Source organism: Heterocephalus glaber, unplaced genomic scaffold, assembly GCF_053883595.1.
Source record: "Heterocephalus glaber isolate CG9 unplaced genomic scaffold, H.glaber_assembly_v1.0 deba00000071, whole genome shotgun sequence".
NCBI lineage: Eukaryota > Metazoa > Chordata > Mammalia > Rodentia > Bathyergidae > Heterocephalus > Heterocephalus glaber.
The window spans coordinates 12,816,853-12,839,839 of record NW_028258137.1 but is presented as its reverse complement, the minus strand read 5'-3'; the positions used below and the strand labels follow the sequence as shown (position 1 = coordinate 12,839,839).

General features: G+C 45.6%; 2 protein-coding genes and 1 pseudogene across 8 annotated transcripts in view; all 3 read left to right on the top strand.

Annotated features, from left to right (window-relative positions):
- Positions 1–8,067, top strand: part of Hydin (HYDIN axonemal central pair apparatus protein) — a 410,895-nt gene extending 402,828 nt beyond the window's left edge. For 5 of the 6 annotated variants that reach the window (XM_087204682.1, XM_087204679.1, XM_021256723.2 and 2 more), the window contains 2 exons: positions 874–1,098; positions 2,898–4,485. In XM_087204682.1, the coding sequence (XP_087060808.1) occupies positions 874–1,098; positions 2,898–3,380 (708 nt within the window). In that variant the 3' untranslated portion in view covers positions 3,381–4,485. Of the gene's footprint in view, positions 1–873; positions 1,099–2,897; positions 4,486–7,974 lie in introns of those variants that run through there. The other variant, XR_015448741.1, reaches the window with a different exon arrangement.
- Positions 8,068–8,148: 81 nt separating this feature from the next.
- Positions 8,149–9,450, top strand: LOC101726100 (ubiquitin-conjugating enzyme E2 D1 pseudogene; annotated as a pseudogene).
- Positions 9,451–12,731: 3,281 nt separating this feature from the next.
- The window catches only part of Vac14 (VAC14 component of PIKFYVE complex), a 103,370-nt gene continuing 93,114 nt past the window's right edge, over positions 12,732–22,987 (top strand). The window contains exon 1 of one of the 2 annotated variants that reach the window (XM_021256721.2): positions 12,732–13,142. In XM_021256721.2, coding sequence (XP_021112380.1) covers positions 13,039–13,142 — 104 coding nt within the window. In that variant the 5' untranslated portion in view covers positions 12,732–13,038. The remainder of the gene's footprint in view (positions 13,143–22,987) is intronic. The other variant, XM_004842891.3, reaches the window with a different exon arrangement.

The window sequence follows — 22,987 nt, the reverse complement described above, 5'->3', positions numbered from 1 at the left end:
TTAAATGTATTAGTGCCAGGCATGGTGGCACTTAATCTCAGCACTCTGGAGGCTGAGGCAGAAAGATCACTGCAAATTCAAAGCCAGCCTGGGATACACAGTGGGTTCAAGGCCAGCCTGCCCTACAAAGTGAGACCCTGTCTCAAAAAAAAAATGTATTAGTTATATTAGTAATCTGTCAACCTGTAATAAATTACCCCGAAATTTAACAAGTTAACAGCAAACATTTGCTGCTGCACAGTTCTGAGGATAAAGAATCCAAGAGCAGCCCTTGGCTGGGTGGTTTTTGGCCCTAGATCTCTCAAGAGGAGGAATCAGGAACTCTTTTAGGACTCTCATCATCCCCAGGTGACCAGGGCTCCATACTCTGCTTTTGAAACCATGCATATGGTTACTGGAGAGGCCCCGTTCCTTGCTAGCCCTTGGCTAGAGGCCTCAGATCCTTACCAAGTGGATCTTTCCCTGGAGCTGCTTTCAGCCTGGTAGCTTGCTTCCCCTAGCACAAGAGATCTAGGAGAAAGAGAGACTGTGGGGAAGAAAAGAGTACACAGGACAGAAGTTGTAGTAGTGTCTGTCTGTTTGTTGCAATACTGAGAACTGAACCAGGCAAGGGGCTTTGCGCTGAACTGTATCCCCAGCCTTTTTTATTTTTTGTTTTGAGACAAGGTCTCACTAAATTTCCCAGGCTGGGTGTGAACTTGTGATACTCCTGCCTCAGCCTCCCAGAGTTCTGCAATTACAGGTGTGTGGCACCACACCTGGATGTGAAGCACCATTTCCCCCATTAACCTGCTATGAGGCCTTGGGCAGGTCCCTGGGTGGCAGGGAATGGGACTGATTCCAACATAGAAGAGCCTCTATCTTCTCTTCCAGGGCACATTCTCATTTGAATACCAGCCCCTGAAAGCTGGCGAAACCTTAGGAAGACTAACTTTGTACAACAGTGATTTGGGTTACTACCAGTACGAGCTCAATCTGAAGGCTGTGCCAGCACCTCCTGAAAAGCCCATCCACTTCCAGACTGTTCTTGGCAGCAGCCAAAGCATCTTTGCAAAGTTCATCAATTATACACGGCAGAAGACAGAGTACTCCTCCAGGGTGAGCAGCCCTTTCTTTGGCAGAAGTCTGGGTTCAAAAATAATGGGAGGAAGACACCAAGGCACAGAGAAACCAGGTGCTTCTCTGTCATAGTGAGCCCTGTCTCAGGGGCCTGAATGAAACCTGGAAACTCCCAGCTAGACACAAATAGTACCAGGCCTGAGTTCTTCCATTACAGACTTTATCTTATCTAGCTGGGATAGGATGGGTGTTGCTTCCTGCATCATGTTCAGGGGTCAATAAAGGGAGACAGTGTCAATTGATGGTCACGAGTGGAGGATGTGGAATCATACAGACACAGATTTGAATCCTGGCTTCATCACCAACTTTATGTATGAATAATTTACTTAAGCTCTCTGAGCTATAAATGGAGATAATATTCCTGCCTTAGTACATTTTCCATTGTTATAAATGAATACCGCAGACTGGGTAATTTATAATGAATAAAGATTTATTCCCCTCACAATGCTGGAGGCTGAATAGTCCCAGGTGGGAGGCGCTGCATCTGCTGAGTCCTCTTGCTGGCCAGCAGGTGGTGCGGGGGGGGGGGGGGGGGGGGGGTGAGTCCAGGAGAAACCCAAACTGCCCTTTATAACAGAGGCACTCTCAAGATAACCCTTTGACAGACTAATCCATTAGATTCATTGATGGATCAATCCCTGTGAGGGCTGCCTTCAGACCCCACTTAAATTAGGTCCCACCTGGTCCCACCTCTGATTGCCTCACAGTGGGATTAATTTCAACATAAGTTTTGGTGGGGACATTCAAAACATAGCAGCCAACCCTCAATCCCACCAGACTGCTGGAAGCACTTTCAAATATTATTGATAAAGCCACTTTCTTATCACCTCTCCTAGACTAGGTATCCATTTACATTAGCTATCATATCAGTTGGAATATATGTTGAACTACTAAAACAGGAAGCCAAAGTAATAGCAAAATAAAGCTTATTTTTCTTACAAATGACAGCCCCCAGGCATTCTCAGTATGAGTCAGAATGGCAGCTCTGTGACTCCCTTCTGTCCCGATACTCCATGCTCTGCAGAGAGTTACTTTGGTCCACATCAGCCCAGGGGCTTTATCATGACATCACAGGACCACACTTATCCACAGGGGAGCTGAGAAAAGTAGCTTTTACACTGAGAAGTCGTGAGCCTAGCAAAAGTCAGGGGTGTGTGGCTGCAATCAAGAGGCATGGGCTCTTGTTCACTTGTATTGGTCCAGAGAGGCTTGGTCATGCTATAGCAGCAACCCAAGATCTCAGTAGCTTAAAAGAACAAAGTCCACAGGGAACTCTACTTATGACAGCTCCTTGGAGATCCAGCTGAAGAGCAACCACCATTTCAGATGTGTTCAGTTATAGATTCAGGAGAGTGAAAAGACACGGACAGGACTTAGGCAATTTTATGCTCTAGGATGGAAGTTACACCTATCACTTCTGCTCAGAACTAATTGCCCACAAATAGCCACACCCATCCCCAAGGAGCCAGAATGTCCCATATTCCCTGTGCATGGGAGAAAAGAAGAACCAGATATGGGGGAACAGCCTTACCAACCTGACCTAGCTGCCTGTCTTAGGGCACAGGACTAACATCTCGCCTCCATTTCTTGGTAGCAGAGCAGGGAAAATACTGAGTTATACCTACTCTGCAAGGGACTGAGCTCTAAGGGTAACAGGGACCCTGCTTCATAGCCTGCCCAGCTTGTTGTCCAGGCCTGGAGAGGTCAGGGTGGACTTCGGGCTCCTGGGATGCTCTTTAGAGTCCTCTGTGAGTTGAATTTGTACCTTTCCCTTTCAGACAGACTGTCCAGATTTTCACACAGAAAAAGTCATCAGTGCACCCCCAGGAGCCCAGGGAGGCACTGAAGTCAGCATGGAAGTCTTCTTTGAACCCAGCCACCTGGGTGAGACCAAGGGCATCCTGACCCTGGCATCACTTCTAGGTGGGGAGTACATCATCCCCCTCTTCGGAATGGCTCTACCCCCCAAGCCCCAGGGACCCTTCGTGATCCGAGCTGGGTACAACATAGTCATCCCCTTCAAGAACATCTTCCTTCACACAGCCAGCTTCTCCTGCACTGTGAATAACCCAGCCTTCACTGTCCGTGCTGCAGACTCTGTGCGGCCCAAGAAGGTCAACAACATCACAGTCTCCTTTGAAGGAAACCCATCCGGCACCAAAACCCCCATCACCACCAAGCTGACTGTGACCTGCCCAACCTGTGAAGGCAGTGAAGCAGGAATTAAATGGGTTTATTACCTGAAGGGCATCACCCCTTAGTGGCAAGCAGGGTCACCTGCACCAACCAAAAGCCACCTCCTCGGGCTCAAGAGCCACACATCATCCGAACCTGATAAAGAATACAGAAGAAAGTAAGAATTCTAAAGGGACCATATTACACCCCTCACTTAATGATAGGGGCAGTTATTTCTATATTATATGTTCTTAAAACAGCTATAAAATATTTATTTTATGTGAAGCATTATAGCTACATGCAACAGATCTTTATCTGAGGTAACTCAGTCCTTGAAAGCTCCTGAATTTTATTTCTTGATATTTTCCATAGCTCAAGCACTCTATAATGACCCCCAATTTTAACAAAAAGATGCAGGTATCACACTCATGATCTTCTCCTCACAGCACTTAGCCGCGCCTGACACCAAGGCACTGTAGTTTCATCTTCAAATCTAAAGCACCCTTAGATATGAGACCATTTTGATGTGGTATTTTATTTTCTTTTCATATAAAAGCCAAAGAAATAACTATTTTCAAAGCGATCAGATAACATTAGGGCAACCAAGAGATTTTCTCATCCTCTTTTCTCTTCGATTTTTATACGATTACCCTCCGAATCTCATATCTGTTGCCTACAGAAAGGTCTCCCGCATGGCAGATAGAGATGCAGCCCCCAGTGCCGTCCCTGGCCCTGGGCACCGAAGTTGGCTGGAGATCAGTGATTCCCCTACCCATCTGCACATTGTCTCACTTAATTCTCACCCAGAATCCACCCCTCCCCGAATTCCACTCTAATTAGTCTGGGGAGGGCATAGGCATCTCTGTCTGCAAAACTTGTACTGCTGAGTTGAGAGCCAGGGCTACAGAGAAAACACACACCCAGCCGTTTGTGCCACAACTGAGTCAGGAATCCCATCAGGGGAAGGACCATGTCCCAGTTGGATGTGTTGATATTTTGTGTGCACATAAGGATGACCAGGTAGGCCAGTGCCTTTCCTGAGCACCATTCCAGAAGCTCTGCCCTGGGGTACCTGGTGCAGCCCAGAGGCCTGGCCTCAAGCCTGCCTCTTCCCTTGGGTCTCGAGGTGTGTATTCCAACGACCACTTACCTGTCAGTGCCAAGTGTTGAAATAAAGATGGCTGAAGACTGGCCCTGGAGTGACTTTGCTCCTGCAAGCACACACCTTTCACTGAGGGTCCCCCGCCTCTACTTCCTGCCCCCCCTTCTAATTCCCTACAGCACCCCTGCAAGAGAGGGAGGAGGCATGAAAGCAGATGGCCACTTGGGAACGAATACTCTAGAGTAGATCTCCAAAATCCCCTGGACCACCAGCACCAGCACTAAAGATCTAAATTCTTTACTAGGTGCCCTACCCTGCACCTACTGAGTTAGAAATTGTGGGAGTGCGGCCCAGCAACCTGTCTTTTGATAAACCCTTGTACCTATCAGAGGTGTTCACAAGTGAAGACTCTTCTACTTTTTTTGTATCTCCCACAACCCTTAGGCCAATACACACTCTACATAGCTCATACGAAATTAAGCTTTTTCCAGAGTGCTTGTAAATTCAGACCTACGCTTATAAACAGTTCATTTTTATAACCACTGAAGACACCTAAAGAGGTGTAAAGACAAAGAACAAGATAGATTTTCCCCAGTGGTCAGGTGAGCAAAGACTGCACTAACCAGTAATCTGAGAGGACGCTAAAATCAACAAACTTAAGACTGGCAAATACAGAGCATCTGTATCAATGGTTTCCAGTTTTAGTATGTATCAGAATTTCCTAGAGGACTTGCTAAAACCCAGACACCGAACCCTCCTCTCAGAGGGTCTGATGTAGAAGGTTTGGGTAGGGCTGGCAAATTTGCCTTTGTAACTACTTCCTGGTGCTGCTGTCCCTGCTGCTGCAGAAGCAGGCTGCTACCCAGGGCTCTAAAGCCTGGCCTCCTCACCATCTGAGTGGCCCATGGGCCCCTGTACATCACCAGGGAACTTTAGGAAGGCAGGACCTCAGCCCCCACCCTAGACCTTCTGAGTCAGAATCTGCATCTGAAGGAGGCCTGCAGGTGCTTGGCCTGCACAGAATGGCTCAGAGCCCTGTTTGGAGATCACTTTGCCTACACTTTTCACCAGAACCCTCTAATGGCTGGCTGATGAAAGCAGCCCTCTCCAAAATGGCCCTGCTACCACCCTTCACCAGAGGCAGGGGGAGGCAAGGGGCTATTGGCCATCAGCACATGTTCAAAAGGGGAACCTTCTCAACAATTGCAACCCTAAAATCCTAATGGTTACTGAAACTGAAAAAAAAGGTGGAGGCTAACGTGCGAAGCTGGATTAACACACCAGCTGTCAGGGTGATGTAGAGGAAGAAGTAACTCCCAACCTAGTAGATGTCCGATATGCCGAGCTTGGGTTCCCTGAAATAGAAGAATGATTCTAAGGAACAACAGAGGTTAAGAGTAAGAAGAATTTACAGAGAGAGGGAGGGAGAGAGAGAGGGAGGGCGAGAGAGAGAGAGAGAGAGAGAGAGAGCTCCTGAGAGGAGGGGAACTGAAAGTGGGTTGTCAGACCCCACTTCTCAGAGGGAGTTTTATAGAGCAAAATCACAAGGTAGGTACAATGTGGGTCAAAACTATAATTAACCAATGAGATTACAAGTATAGCTGCTTAGGTAATAATGATCCAATGGGGAAGCAGGTCACGTAGCAAGTGTACATGGAAAGAACAAGACCTTTTCAGGAAGGGGTGGATCAGGAGGTCCGGGTCACCTACCTGGGTGAGTGATGTCTATCTGGACTTTACTGAACTGGGTGAGTATAATCTTCAATTTATTGCTTATTCCTCTGGGAGGCATGTCGGCCTGGTCATTCCATCTTTATCTTGAGGCCTGGCCTTTGACAGATGCGCCTCCAGGCACGGTTGTAATGTGTTCTCATCTTCTGCGCTGACTCTTTTGAGGGCCCAGCCCTGTGACTACCTATAATATTCCAACTAATTTAGCTGGCTATAATAAGGGCGTGATGAGACTCTGCGATTCTTTCAATTTGGAAAGCCACCATTTTGACCTGTTCCCTGGAAGCTGGAGGGCTCCCACCCACCTCCCCAAACTGGTTGCTCCAGAAACTGGCCACTTCCGGTGTCACTGCCACCAAAATGGCACTGTTTGCAAACTGCCTATGGGTTGTAAGGGGCAATTTCCACTCCTCACCTGCTCCAGGTCTCCCCAAACTACTGTGTCTGGAGTCCAAATCCTCCTAGGCCCAAAGAGAGGAAGAAATCCCTTCTCCCTAGGACCAAGAGCCCACTCTCATCCTGCATCACAGGAACCCTTTCCAGGCTCACCTAGGAGCGGGTACATTTCTTCCCTTTAGGTTGTTCTCATATTTCCTCAGCCTCAAAGAAACAAGAACAAAAAGTTTTATATTAGCAAATTTGGAATGGCAAAAATAGCTCAATAGAGGGCCAGGACAGGGGCTTGGAGAAAAGCATCATGACATTGCTTGTAGAAGTTACATTTGAAAGAATATTCATATATTCTCAGCAAAGCAGGCCAGGAGACCCCTAACTAGGAGATGTTAAAAAATGAAGGGGAGGGGGCCGGGGATTTAGCTCAGTGGTTCCACCACCTGCCTTGCAAGCGCAAGGTCCTGAGTTCGATCCCCAGTACCAAAAAAAAAAAAAAATGAAGGGGAGGGACTGTGGTGGTTGAATGCATTGTGAAGGGGGCTCCCTGTCATTGCTCCCTAGAACCTCTGGTGAGTGTGGTGTGCTAAGTCCAGCCTCTTCTCTCTGGGAGACATGCCTCAAGTCAAAGGTGATGATGTTATGACACTGGCAAGGATCCTCGAGATCTCAATAAATCCCATGTGTGACCTCCCCAAGTCTCTTATGCCTTCATCCATGTTGTCCTGAAACTCCAGCTAAAATTGCTTTGTTGTTGGAGAAGCTGATTTGATTGGGGTATATTTGGATGTCACCAACATTCTCTTGCTACAAGTTATATACAGTGATAACTTTTACATAACTTGGTAATAGCTCTTTTAATAGTTGTTATAGTTCTAATACAAGTTTGTAACAACCAGGCATTACACAGATGTAGGTGAAGTATCACTGTGGAATTGAGACCCTTAGGAACCACTGTGGTGGGACAGTGGTTTGACAGAAGGTGGACTAGCAAAATAAACCCACATAGTAAACTGCATTGCACTTTTCAACAGACCAGTCATGAAACCTTAATAAAACCCAGAAGCAGAATGTTTGCATAAAATGAGAAACTGTTGCCAAAGAACAACCTAAATAAGCCTTCTGGCTTCCTTGCTCTTAGTCAACTTAAAAACCACTAATTTTGGCAGCCATATGTTATTAGCATCCCACTAGCTTTGCTGTAAGATGACACCTCTGATGTGTAGGTTATGATAAGAGGTGTGAGGTTACTTCCTAGGGACCTGAAGGCCACTTTTGCTAAAAGCACTGACCCTTTATATGAGCATACAGAGATCCAATGGGTGATTAAAATGGGATAAAAGGCTTAGCATCTCTGTCTTCATATTATGTTTCCCCTTCGCTGTCTTAAACCTTGGGTCATATTCTACTCAGTTCTGCACACACATGTGTTGATCATTTTAAAATGTTTGGTACAGGGCGTCCCCGCCCGCACACCCGCGCACACTCGCGCTCGGGAGCACTCGGAGCAAAGGAACCGGCGAGCTGAGCTGAGCCCGCCGAGCAGCCGGCAAGCCGAGCAGCCCGCAAGCCGAGTCCGCTACGACCCGCGCCCCCGAGCCCTGCAGCCGCGCCCGCGTCCCCGCCGTCCGCCCTGACCCATGGCGCTGAAGCGGATTCAGAAAGAATTAAGTGATCTACAGCGTGATCCACCTGCTCACTGTTCCGCTGGACCCGTGGGAGATGACTTGTTCCACTGGCAAGCAACCATTATGGGGCCTCCTGATAACCCATACCAAGGTGGAGTCTTCTTTCTCACTGTACATTTTCCGACAGACTATCCTTTTAAACCACCAAAGATTGCTTTCACAACAAAAATTTATCATCTAAATATAAACAGTAATGGAAGTATTTGTCTTGATATCCTGAGGTCACAGTGGTCACCAGCTTTGACTGTATCAAAAATTTTATTGTCCATATGTTCTCTACTTTGTGATCCTAATCCAGATGACCCCTTAGTACCAAGTATTGCACAAATCTATAAATCAGACAAAGAAAAATACAACAGACACGCAAGAGAATGGACTCAGAAATATGCAATGTAAAATCAAAAAGAACCTTTTCATATATAACAGTACTGTAAAATCTAGATTTTTTTCAACATTAGCAGTAAATTGAGCACTGTTTACTGTTTCATTGTACCGTGAAACCCTTTGATTTTAACCCATTTTAAATGTGTTTCTGGAGCAAGACAAAAACTTCCAAAAATAGCCTTAAGACTGTGATGAGAGCATTTATCATTTTGTATGCATGGAGAAAGACATTTATCATGGTTTTTAAGAAACTTAGATATCTGCATCTTCAGCTTACAAGATCTACAGTGCAGCTGAAAAGCAACCAAATTATTTTTTGCTGAAACTAAATGTTTTTACCTGAGAAATAATGTATGTGTTGTCTGAGATGTGGTCACTTTTATAAATCTGTATTCAGATTTCATTCTTTGTTAGCTCACTTTATAATTTGTATTTTTTTACTGTATAGACTAAATATATTCTATTTATGTGTATGTCAACTCATTATGTTTTTCCTGTGAACAGTATTGAAAAACCCCAACAGCTGATAATTAAATGAATTAACTGTGTCTTCCTTGTCTTAGGATATTCTGTAGATTGATTGCAGATTTCTTAAACCTGAATGATCTTTACACTGTAATTCTCAGTATACTGATTATGGAGAAACACTTGTTTTGATTTTGTTAGACTTGACTTAACTTTATTGCAATGTGAATTAATTGCACTGCTAAGTAGGAAGATGTGTAACTTTTATTTGTTGCTATTCACATTTGAATTTTTTTCTGTATAGGCAATATTATATTGACACCTTTTACAGATCTTACTGTAGCTTTTTCCATATAAATAAAATACTTTTCCTACTAAAAAAATAAAATAAAATAAAATGTTTGGTACAAGACTATAAAACAAGGTTAACTTAGCCCATTGCCCATTGATGTGTTGTATTTGCTTTCCTGTTCATTCTCCTTTCTCCCCTCTAAAGCCCAAGCACGTACCACGGGTCCAGGATGTATTGTGCAGGATAATGGCACCAGATACACAAAAATTCAACAGCCTCTAGAAAGAGTTGACCATGACCAACCCACCCAGTGGTCCAATCCATCACAAGAAGAAACATCTTTCGGAACCATGTCCTTGGCCAATGGAAATTACCAAACTTCAGCCCACCCCAGTACTCTTTTTTTTTTTTCTGGTACCAGGGATTGAACTCAGGATCTTGCACTTGCCAGGCAGTCACAGCACCACTGAGCTACATTCTCAGCCCTCTGGGTTACTCTCTTGACCGAATGCTGAATCCCCAGTTCAACCGAAACCCCTTCTCCCCTGCAGGAGTATGTGTGCTTACACTGTTTGGCTCAGTCTCATTTCTATCACCTCTGGGTGAAAGATCACATAATACAATGCCAAAGTGATATTCAGCATGCAGCCAGATGTATTCATGATCCACTACTCTAGAAGAGTCTGAGCACAGCAGGGCAAGCCAGAGCTGGCCAACAGGTCAGAGAAGAGGAGAGCATGCAGAGTAGGCACAGGTGGCCCCTAGGCTTCCTTCGCAGCGTCACTAGCAGTCCAATCATGCCTGGACTTTATACTCCGCTGCAAGTCCCGTCGTGAATACGTAACCTTAATTAGTTGACATTCTCCAAGATATCAGAGAAAAGAAGCCACTTCTTTCTAAGAACTTCTGACCTAAAGGTAGGACAAAGCATTGGTTGGGGGCTTTGAATAAGAAACTAGTTTCTTAGCAACCTGATCCAGAATGTAATTTCAGGAGAAAAAAATTTCTTTATTTAAAAATTTTTTCTGTACCACTTCAATTATTAAAAGCCATAGCACATTGAGATCATGGGAAATTCAATTCACCTTTAAGAAAACACCGAACCAAAACACAAAGAAACAGAGGATATAATGCATTAGATATAGGTCAAGTAGAAATGACTGCATATTGGAGAAATGGGCCCAAATCACCAACATTGATTTGATTTTTTCATTGTTTTTCATCAACCATCATTATATCCTAAAGACAAACTTTGTAAGACATGTGGAAATGTCCTTGGCAGTACTACTCAGTAACAAGGTAAGAGGAAAAAACTTCTAAGCGGTACATTTTTTCTGGACATAAAACCATATTGGAGGCAGTTTTCAAATTGCTGGTGCATCTACCTCCATTCATCAGACAGTGTAGGAAAAGGTTTTGACACCCATGAAAACCCTTCAGTAAGAGACATCACATTTTCAAGGATTATTTTTAGACAATTTCCCCACCACTTGAGTTTTAGATTAGCCCCTGTAGTCATTTTCTGTGGCTGCATAACAAACCACTACCAACCTAGCCACGTAACACAGGTCTCTTACCCCCATAGTTTCCATGGGATTAAGGAGTCCACAATGGACCAAACTGGATTCTCAGTTCAGGGACCCAAAAGGCTAAAATCAAGGATTAGCTACATCTTCATCTAGAGGCTCAACTAGATCTGTTTTCAGACTCCCTCAGTGTGTTGCCAGACTGCATTTCTTTGCTGTCATATGACTAGAGTTCCCATTTTCCTGGCAAATGGTGATAGAGGACTGCTCTCAGCAAGAGACCACTGTCCATACCAGCATAGGTGATTCACAATATGATAGGTTTGATCTTCAAAGGCAGCAGGAGAATCTCTCCCATGGCAGATCTCTTCTAATTCCTTTAAGGACTCATCTGATTAGGTCAGGCCCACCCAAATAATCTCCCCCTTTAACTAAACATCAACTGAGTAGAGACCTTAATTACTCACTGTGTCTCTGTTTCAGATCTATGAGTTGAAGATGATGTTCCATGTTCAAGATTGTTGCAAGCTTTATGTGTGCGTTTCACTCATTAGAAGACTAGCACATCCATCTAAAACTATTTATTAAGCCCCATTGTGGTTTAAACCTGTCCTAAATCCTGTTAAAATAAGGAATTCTGCTGGGTGTGGTGCTGCAGGCCTGTAATTCCGGCACTTGGGAGACTGAGGTAGGAAGACTGCCATGAGTTCGAGCCCAGCCTGAACTACATAGCAAGATGTCTCAAAATAATAATAATAATAATTAAAATAAGGAATTCTGTTGCATCTCCCTGTTACTGCATCTTTAACCACATTGTTGCCACAAATCTCTCTCTCTTTTATTTTTTTAATTTTACTACACAGTTGAAACTTCTGTTCCATTATTTAGTTTGACTCTTAAAGTACCTGAAGGGACAGGAACATTCAGCAGGTTTGGGGATGCTCAGTATAAGCCATCCTTTCTGGCTATCAGAGCACAGCTCATACATCCCCACTGCCAAGTGGCAGGGTGACAGCCACCCGTCTTATCTGAGATTTTATGTGATAGGTACCATTTTTAAGTGGGAAATTAATGTCTTAGGAAAAATATAAATTTCAAACCCATGATTAAAGTAGTGGAAATTTAAGATTTTTTCTAAGTGACTTGATTTGAGAAAAGTAGTAACAGCAGTGGCTAGGATATGGCGAAAACGGTAGTGTAGTGGTTTAGTTATTACGAGTAGGCAGGCAGTCAGAGCAGCCAAACCATAGGGTCAGACAAAAGAAAATAATATATTCCACTGTTAAAATATCTCTAAGTAGCTGATAAAGCTTAGAAATGGAAGAGGATACATCTAATCTAGGAAGGGAGATAAGGACCTTTCCTAAAGTGAGAAAAGAAGCTAAATTAGTTGACAGTTTCTACCTGGGGCGGGGACTTCAACCGCACTTAAGAGCCCTATGTAAGACCAAAACAAAGTAGACACAGTGGACTTCTATAAGCACTCCTAAATGCTTCCGTTTCTTCTCAAATTTATTCTTCAATTATAAGAACTTGGGTTTATACAAAATTAACTGTTTTTTCAATTGTGGGAAACATTAGCGTATGGGAAATTGGTAAGTGACCAAGTACTGTACGAACTAGTTCATTCAGCAGAAATTATCTAGACTCAGGCTACAGAACCAGATAGGTCTCACGAGTCTACAGAGGCTCGCTATGTGAGGCAAATGAGCCTTAGAAAGCTCTCTTCAAGCCACCTAATGGGTCGCCCAGCAGGACAGTAGATGGGGAGGGGGGTGGAGCTTTTGTTGGGCACCGCCAACCACGTGCGGCCTGCGTGCGGAGGCGTGTCTGGAGAGAGGCGTGTCTTCGTGGCGGAAGGCGGAAGTTGCTGCGGAGTCACGTGACCCGAGTAACATGGCCGCTACCCACTGAACGCTACCGGTGCCTGGCGGGAGCTGGTCTCGTGAGCAGTTAGGCGGTCTGGGTCGGGTGTGGGAAAGGAGGGTCTGGGCCCAGGTTCTGGGGCATCACGCGACGGTAAAGCGAGACAAGCAGACTCGGGTGGCGTGGTCCATGAACCGGCGCCGGTGGCAGCGCGGAGCCGCAGATTCCCCTGGCCCTGGTGCGGTCCTGGCAGCCGCGGGTTGAGTCGCGAGGCTCCAGGACCCATCCTGAGCTGCAGCTATGAACCCCGAGAAGGACTTCGCGCCGCTCACGCCCAACATCGTGCGTGCCCTTAATGACAAGCTATACGAAAAGCGGAAGGTGGCAGCGCTGGAGATCGAGAAGTAAGAGTCACTGAGACACCCCACCCCACCCCCACCCCCCCGGGTTTGCATCCCCTTGCTGTCGACTCCCTGGGGTAGGAGTAGGGGTAGAGGGACTTTTCGTGCCTTCCCAGCCAGTGGTGCTTTCCCAAGTTTCAGGCCCTTATCCCGGTGTTTGAAAGCAGGATATTTGGAGCCCTATCTGGGAGTCTCAGCTTCCCTCTTCACTGGCTGTGATTTGAGCCAAATTCTTTAACCTCCTGATATCCCAAAGGGCTACAGTTTAAATGAGCATCGTAGATGTGTGGTGCCTGCCACAGTGCATAACACTGGGTGAGTCCTCACTGGTCTCCATCAAAACCAGGAGACAGGAGCGTGGCCTCTGTGATGGGAGAGAATCAGAAGCTGAGAATTTGCTAGTGATATTGTCTTCTTACCCAACTTCTGATAAGTAAGAGACTGTTAAGTGACCAGGTGGAGAAATCGAGTGAAAACCTCATGATCTCAAGGCGGATTGTTTGTTTTCTGACATGCAACCCTTCCCTGAAAGTAGAAGTAGGAATAACTTTGTTTCTGCAGTTTTATTACATGTATGTGTAATCACGATCTAATATTTGGTTTTTTTTTCCAATGTTCAAAATGTTTAAATGATGATGTTTTATTATTTTTTTCCTTTTGTATTTTCCTCTCAGCCCAACCTTAGTGGTAAAGTTGGGTGGGTGGATGATTTCAGAAGAGTGGAAGGAAACAGGCTGTGAAACTGAAAGATCATCGGTCTGGGAGTCAGAAAGGGTGGATAGCCATTCTGCCCTGTCCAGTAGAGTAGCCACTGACCGTGTGTGGCTATTTAAATTTAAATTATTAATGATAAAATTTTAAAATTCAGTTCCTCGGTCACACCTGTATTTCTCGCATTTGATAGGCACACATGGCTGTTGGCTGCCATACTGGACAGTGTAGATTAGGAAACATTACCATCATTGCACAAGGCTCTGTTGGACAGCCCCAGTCTAATCCATGGTGTGGCACTCATCCTTTGACCTAGTTCAGAATCCTCAACTTGTGGTTTCTTAACCTCAGCACTACAGACATTTGGGGACAGATAATTCTTACAATGGTTATAGTGGGCTGACCTGTGCCTCTGGCCTTTACCCACTACATGCCAGTAGTACTCCAGTTGTAACAACTAAAATTGTCTTCAGACATTACCAAATAGCCCCTGAAGGTGCAAAATCGCCCAAATTGAGAATTGCTTCCTTAACTGAATGAGATTTTATTTTTCGCCTTAAAATTAAAGGTTTTGGACTTTGATCAGAAGACCTTCCCATTTGACTATAATATTTAGTATGTCCATTCTAGCTGTCTTCTCATCAAGCACCACTTTCTTGACTGCTCTTTTTTTCATGAAGCTTTCTATCTGTATCCTGGCTCTCCAGTGCTAGAAAGTCTTAATGAGAATTGTCATACTGTATAGGGGGACCCAACAATGATGTATAGACATGGGTTTTGTTGCTTTGACATTGTATTCTGTGTTAGTCAGCTTTCTGTTACTGTATCAAATACCTGAAATAATCATCTTATAAAGAGATAAAGTTCATTCTGTCTCACAGTTTTGGAGGCTTCAGTCCATGGTCAGTTGACCCCATTGCTTTTGAGCATATATATGGTGAGGCAGCACATCATGGCAGAGAGCATGTGGTGGAATAAAGCCATTCATCTCATGGTTAGGTCTTGAAGGAAGAAGAGCAACTGGGGTCCTACTGTACCCTTCAAGGGCATGACCCCAGTGACTAGACAGCCTCCCAGTAGCCCTTACCTCTCAATGGTTCCACCACCTTCCAAAAGGACCAAGCTAGAAACTAGACCTTCTAACACATGAGCCTTTGGAGGACACTTCAGATCCAAACTATAGCACACTTGATAGGTAGTGGTGTAGTGGTGTGTGCCTATAATCCCAGCACTCAGGAAACTGAGAGTCTTAGTTACTTTTCTCATTGGTAAGACAAAATACCCAACACTACAAGTTAGAGGAGAAAAGGTTTATTTAGCTCACCACTTATAGAAGTTTCAGTCCATAGTCAGCTAGCTCTAAGGCAGGGTGGCATGGTAGAAGGGCATCACAGAGGAGAAACAGCTCATTGCAGGGCAGGCAGAAGGCAGGAACCAGCAGAAGCAGTAACAGGCTGCCTTCTTTCTGTCCATTTTATATTCCATGCTGCAAGTTTATTGAGTGGTACCATCCACACCCAGAATGGGGCACTCATAATCCCGGCATCACACCCTTAATCCACATTTACACACTTAATTCAGCCACCTTCGAAACTCCCCACCTGTGCATCGGAGGGTGACCAGTCCTCTGACTGCCTAGAAAGGAGATGGTGAGGGCTAAAGAAGAAAAGACAGTAGAGACTTGCATAATTTCAAAGTATATGTGGGCCCATGAGGTCAGTGCCTCAGAGTGGGAAGATAAAGACTCTCTGAACTAGCCATTATTTATTGGATACACACAATAATTGGAGGGAGTATTAGTGACTTAGGGGGCAGTGGTAATCCACAAGGATCTTTTGCTGATGAGGATCTTATGTTGATGAAAGCGGTAAGGAAAGTATTCTTAAAATAGTAGGTGGGACAAGATAGCAGGCTAATAAAGAAGTTGTCCTTTCCCCAGGTGAACCCTTTCTCTTTTTTTTAATTACTACTTGGTTCTGGAAGAACCAGGATATCGTCAGCTGATGTACCCTTGCCCATGAGCATCACAGTATCACAGGACCATTGAGGCCTCAACTTGTGACCCGGAGGCAAATGGAGTCATGTTTCCACATGCCATAGCCATCTCGTGGGCAAGGTGACATTGGGCCTTAGACAGCTATAGTCATACTTTAATTATGAAGTGATTTTTCCCCCAATTTTATGTAGAATGGCTCTCGATACCTATGACCACATGAGGCTCTTTGGGAGGACATCTAGATCCAAGCCATACCACTGCGGCAGGAAGATTGTTGTGAGTTCAACACCAGCCTAGACTACACAGCAAGACCTTGCCTTACCAAAAAAAAAAAAAAACTATGACACAGTTATGCCCACTTTGTCCGTCACCCATTTGGCTTCTCAGGAATGTCTGGTTTTATCCTAGCTGAGTCACCTGTTAGGTCCTTGAATAGAGGTATTCATTCAGCATTATTGCTATTTCCAGCATAACCAGCATTAAGTGCTCTTACTCTGCAGGCAGTTTTGTGAGGGTTTTGTTCTTACTGGGGTTCATTTTATATTAGACATTGTCCTTGAATTTGGAATTCAGAGAAACTTCCTAGGCCCTTCACTGGACTGTAAACTCCTTAAGAGCAGAGACTCTGTTGTATTTCTCCTCAGCACTTAGCACAGTGCCTGGTGGCATGTGACATTTGGAGTCTGCATGAATGACTAGACAAACATTTTTGGTGGAGGAATGACATTGCAGCCTGAGGACCTTGCCTCTCAGAAGTCTGGCCTACAAATAGCAGCATGGGGAGCTTGTTAGAAAGAGACTCTCCCACTTCGTTCACCCCAGCCAGGCCTACAGAATGAGAATCTGCACTTTAACAAGACCTCTGGATGATGACTGTACATACTAAAGTTTGAGAAGCACAGGCCTCAAAGATGATCTGTTCTACACTTAGAATATTGTAGTGCGTGCAGTGTACTCTGTTTGCCCTGGTCAGGGTGACCATCAACCAAACACAATCCCTGCAGATACCCCATAAAAGAAAAGTCAGAATATTGGCATTTGCCTGTGTAGTGTAGATGAATCAGTTCACATGCTTCAGAAATGAAAATGTTTGCCAGATGTAGTGGCTCATACCTGTAATCCCAGTGCTTGGGAGGCTGAAGCCTGAGGATCACAAGTTCAAGGGCAGCCTGGGCTGCATAGTTAGTTCAAGCCCAGCTTGAACTACATAGCTAGACTCTGTCTCAGAAATGAAAATGTTTAGTCCTCTTATTAGATAAATGGCCCCTCTAAGACACTCTTACAAGCCTGCCTGATTTGGAGCCTGCTTGGTTTGTTCTATAAAGAGCAGGCTCAGGAGCCCAACCCCTTGGGTTCAAGTTCCTGCTCCCTAGCTGGGTGACCTTGAACAAGCAATTACCCTCTGCCTCAATGTCCTTATCTGTAAAATGAGAATAATAATAGTATTAGTAGGGTTGTTTGATTGCTTACACTAATGTTGTAAAGTGCTTAGTGAAGTGCTGGACATATTGTACTTGTCATATATAACTGTTTTGATTACAACATATATTATGTAATTCTTTCAGGACTGCTTTTAGTACTTCGGTTGGCAGAATAATGGCCTCCCAGAACTGCCCTAATCCCTGCAGTCTGTGAATATGTGATTTAAGATAACAGATGGAATTAAGACTATGAGTTAGATGACCTTAAAACGGAGAGAGTATTCTGGATTACCCAGGTGGTCCCAGTGTAACCCCGAGTATCCTTCAGTGTGGAGGGAGGAAGCAGAACAGTGAGTATCAGAGTGATGTGACAAAGACTCATCCAGCCATCCCTAGCTTTGAAGATAGAAGGTCCCAGCAGCCTCTGGAAGCTGTCAAGAAAGTGAGTTCTCTTCTAGAGCCTCCAGAAGATACAACATCCCTACCCACACCTTGATTTTAGCTCAATAATAAATTTGTGTTCTAAGCCACCAAGTTTGTGGTAATTTATTATGGTAGCAAATAGAAAGCTGTTACAAGTCTGTTGTTATTTCTAAAACTTCTACCTCTTCTAGACTTTGATCTCTGTTCACATCATCTCAGTGCCTGCCAACGCTCAGCAGAAGTTAGCCGGAGGCTAGAGGCCTGGCTGCCCTTCGTGTTTGCTCCCGGCTTTTCCAGACCAAGCAGCAAGCCCACAGCCTCTTTGTCACCCTGAGCCCAGCAGTCATAGTATTGGTGATTAGGGATCCCCTTCAAGAAAAACCCCAGAGATTAAGATGTATTTATGGCTTACGAGGAGGTAGAGGACTCAGGCTTCCCTGGTACAGTCAGAGTCTAGCTGGGATTGCCTGCTTAAGTGGTGTGTAAGGTGGGGGAATAATGAAAGTTGAGAGATGTTGAGAGATGTTAAGTATGCTTTGAGCTTTTCTTAAAAAGCCCCAGTTCAGTGCACAAATGTGTGAGTGTATTAGTCTGCCCCAGCTGCCATAACAAAATACCACAGACTGGCTTCCACAACAGCAGTTTATTTCTCACAGTTCTGGAACCTGGGAAAGCCAAGATCAGAGTCCTGCAAGGCAGTTCTCAGGCCGAGGCCCTGACCTAGAGGCAGTTGGCGTCTTATGTGTGCTCGCATGACTGCTGCTTTTTTTCCGGCACGGGGAGAGGGAGGGGGAGGACTGGCTCTCGTGTCTCTTCTCTAAGGACACTAATCTTATGAGATCAGAGCCCCTACCCTTATGACCTCATTTAATCTTAGTTAATTAAGAGACCCTCTCTCCAAATGCAGTCACATTGGGGTTAGAGCTGCAGCATACAAATTTGGGGTGATAGGACAGTTCGGTCCATAACCGCGATCATAGTTCAACCTGGGACCACAAGTGAAGTGTAGTCTGGCTCATCTGGAGTGGTGGGGACAGAGGAGCGTAGAGACACTTTCCTTTGGCCATTGTATAGCCTCATCCCACCTCTCATGGAGGCCCTATACGCTAGGTAACGTTACCCCATTTCATAGGTGAGAAGACAGAAGCCCCCTGAGGTTAAGTCATCTTCCCAACTTTCACAGCTAGAACCTGGGTAAAAATCCTAGGCTTATTTGTCCCAAGCCTTCCCCATCACCATGAATGGTTTCCCTGCCAACAAAAGAAGCATGCATACAATAAAAAATTTCATGTTTGGACATGGCTATGTTGGTCCAGAGCCTGATGCTCAGGTGACAGAGCCAGTTCCATATACAGTGTTCCCAGGAGGTGTTAAGAGGGTGTTTGATCATGAGGACACGCCTCTTGGCCACTAAAAATAAAGAGATGGATGCTTGGCTCCACTGCGCTAGGGTTGTGTTGCGACTAGTATCTGATGGCAGATGGGCGCTTCTTGTGCACAAGACCTGGAGAGCTTTCCCTTCATCACCTCACTCCAGCGTGACCACACAGTTTCCTAAAGGCTAAGACAGTCAGGGTAAGGCTTCAAGTGGCCAGTTCAGGCTTTGCAGCCTCTTGATTTTAAGGGACATAGTCATTGATCAGCATTGATGAGAAAGTTGATAAAACCCTGGGCTGTCCTCTCTTGAGGGTTCGGGTGTAGGTGACAGATGCCAAGGGACAGTCTGCTCAGTGTGGCCGCTCACTCTGCTGGGTGCTCTGCAGGGCACTGCAGCCAGGGCCCCATCTGTCCTGCTGCTGACTCGGGGGAGGTGGCATCTTTCATAGTTAAGTCTAGCATGCCTGAGATTTGAGTTACTTCTCCAGCCATACCACTCTAAATGCACATGACCTTGTCTGAACTTTGAATTCCCAAAGCCAGCAAATGTAGGTGCCCTTTGAGAAGCCCTCCGTTTGGGGGCCGGAGCTCTTGACCATGCCTCTGGGCCTCCTGGGATTTGGTGCAAGGGGACTCTCCAGAGCCCTGGGATCAGACAAGGTTGAACTGTCTGGTTCGACCTACCTCTTTGGAAGCAGCCAACTCTGTGAGGAAAAACACTATTATTGAGTGGCTTGAGGCAATTTTTGGAGTCTGGGCCAGAATTCCACTCAGTGGAACCCTTAGCAAATTGCTTAATCCAGGGGTCAGAGGCTGATCCTCCAACACTGTTTGGTTTGGCCTGGATCTTAGAGTACTTTAAATTGAGAAAATTCACAGTGCAATTCAGGTTTCTGGCTTCCCTTAAGGAACTAGGAGTTGTGGCTCTGGGGCCCACTTTCCCACTCAGCAAATTGGGGGGAACCAGCCACTCCTGTTGGCCAGTTCTCCACAGTGGGCAGTGGCTCCCTTGGCCTCATTTGAATCTCCTCCCTGGCCCCTGGGAGCATTTGAGTTTGTGACCTTTTGTTTAACCTCTTTGTGCCTCAGTTTCTTCATCTTAAAAAAGAAAGTGCACTGTGAAAACATGCTGGGTGGAAGAAGCCAGTTCATGTTACATGATTCCATCTACAAGATATCCAGAAAGGGCAAATCTATAGAGACAGACGACAGATTAGCGGTTGCTAGGGCTACAGGGAAGAGTTTGGGGAAGTGAGGAGTGACAGATAAGGGGTGCAGAGTTTTTCTAGAGGGTGGTTAAAAAGCCCTTAAATTGATTGTGGTGATATTGCAGAACTTTGTAAATATACTAAAAACCATTGACTTGTAAACTTTAGAAGAATGAATTTATGGGTTGTGAATTATAGCTCAGCTTTTAAAAATAAGAATGTCAGTGGAGTATTGTTACAGTGTGAGGAAAGCACTCATTAAGTGTTCACTGTTACTGTCACCCAATATCAGAACAGGCCTCCTGCTCTGTCTCTGACTCTTGTACCTCCGCCTGTCATGTCGCATGCATGCTTGGTGTGTGTTTTGTCAGTTAAGCCTCAGACCTTTTCAGCAGGCCTCTGGTCTGATCTCACTATTCCCATTCTGTTATTCAGAGACGTGGGAGCGAATAGAAACCAAATTAGTGCAGGACTCATCACAGCAGATGGAGGAGATATGTACTTATAGTCTCTGTGGGGAATCACTGCCTGGACATGCCATCTGAATGCATATGTCACATGGGAAGTATGTCACATGGAGAGCTGAGACAGATCATTGGACTTGCCAGGAAATCAAAAAAGCAACTCCGAGTCCATGCTGCAAGTTTCACAACACAGGAATAAATGTCAGCTCTGAGTTTATCTTTCTATCCTCCCAGGAGCCAGAAGAAGAGCAGCAGGTGTTCAGTCAACATTTGTTGAATGAACACAGTCCTAGGTGGTATATAGATCAGTCTGTCTCCCTGATTCTAACTGTGCTCTGGCACTGTTATTTGAGCATGTGTGATGCAAGCTTGTGATGTGCATTGTCTAATTTAATTCTCACAAAACAGTGTGAAGTCCTTGGGATTATTAATCCTTCCCTATGGCTGAGAATGTCTCCTCTGAATCCATGGCAATCTGAGTGTGGTGGCCCATACCTCTGCCACCCAGGACAGAAACTGGAATGTTTGAGCAACACCGAAAGAAATGGGATTGGAGTTCAGTAAAATAATGAATATAAAGTGCCAGGCCCTCGGTGGGCATCCGGCAGGTGGTAGTGCTGATATCTGGGAGAGAGGTGGTATAACGTAACCGGTAAGATTTCAGACACTGGGGTCAGGAAAACCTAGAGCTGTTTTGTAGTGATCGCTCAGAGCCTCCATTCACACCTGATCAGAAGTATTGCAGAATGATTGATTTTAAGACCTACCATCCACAAGTTTTGTGACCTTGTGTATGTTTCTCTGGGCCTCCATTTCCCCCAGTTCTAAGCTAGCTAGAATAGCACCTAAGTGGGTGGCTTACTTTAAGGTTTAAGATAATGCATGGAAAGCATCCAGCACATTGCCTGGCGTACAGCAAAGGCTTAACTATGGCTGCTCATTGCCTGCCGTCACAGTAGGCCAGCTCTAGAGATTCATTCCAAAACCTGTCAAGTACACACCTCATCTGTACTCCCTGTGTGTATTGAGGAATGCTTTGGGGAAGGCTGAGCACTGAACAGCAGGGCAAAATGTAGGGAGAAAGCAATGTGTCGCCTGAGACTTTGGTTCTGCACGGGAGAACTGCCGTTGTAACTGGGTGTGTTCACTGAGCAGCTACAGTGGCTTCAGAAGATGTCAGGGAGAAACTGATGCAGTTAAAAGGACACGGACTTTGTAGATGTCAGGGGTTCGGACCTCTGTGGCCCTAGGAAGGGGACTTGGTCTCTCTAGACTGTTTCAGATCTGGAAGATGAAATTAATGACAGCTGCACAAAGAGGCGGAGGAGTAACCAACTAGAAAGTGGTCAGCCACTGCAGCCTGTGACTGTCGCTGAGCTGTCACAGAGGCCAAGAGACCCAGTGCAGGTTCTGGCTGTATAGTTCAGAGTGTGGCCTGGTTTTCTCTTGGTGGGCAGCAGTCCACACCTGTCCGTGTGTCCTACCCTTCCTGTGGCTCCTTCTCTCAAGCAAGGTTAGTCAGTGAGGCGGTCTTGTGACTTGCAGGTGGTGTCAGGAGCTTGGTGCCAGCCTGCATTGGGGCTCGTGGCTTCTGGGGAACCCGTGTTCCTGCCATTCTGCCATACCTCGGACTAGTCACAAACAGGCTCCCAGCAACCCTGGGTGCATTTTGGAATTCCAAGAATGGTAGAAGAACATCTCGTTGAAAAAGACTTTTCAGCTTTTTTATGGGAAAAGCAGACACAGGCAGATTTGCCTCTTTGGTGAAGAGAACAGTAAAGCCCGAGACCTTTGTGTCAGAGAAGGGCCCTGGGGATTCATGGTCTTGAGAGTTTCTAGGCCAGACATTAACTGCAAAATGAGTTCAGCCCCAGGCCCCCCACCTCTAGCTCCCAAGCTATGGATGAAAGGAGAGTCAGTGCAGCCTTTGGAAGAGAGACTAGGCCTGGAACTGGGGGTGCCTGAGGTTGAACTTCACTTACTCTGCTCCCCTTGTAGTTGCTTTTCTTCTCTCTGCACTTTCCCTGTGAAGTAGCAAGGCCATGCTGTAGTCTGGCTCTCGGGGCACTTTCAGAGCACCCTGAGAGGAGTCAGAGCACACCTCTCCCCTCCTCGGCTCACATCCCAGCATGTGCATGCTTCCCCAGCCACCAGCTGCAGCTGCAGTGAGCCAGGCTCTGCTCTGTGTGCACTTTGGAATCCCAAAAATGATGCCCTTTGCCCCTACTAACTTGAATGATAAGACTAG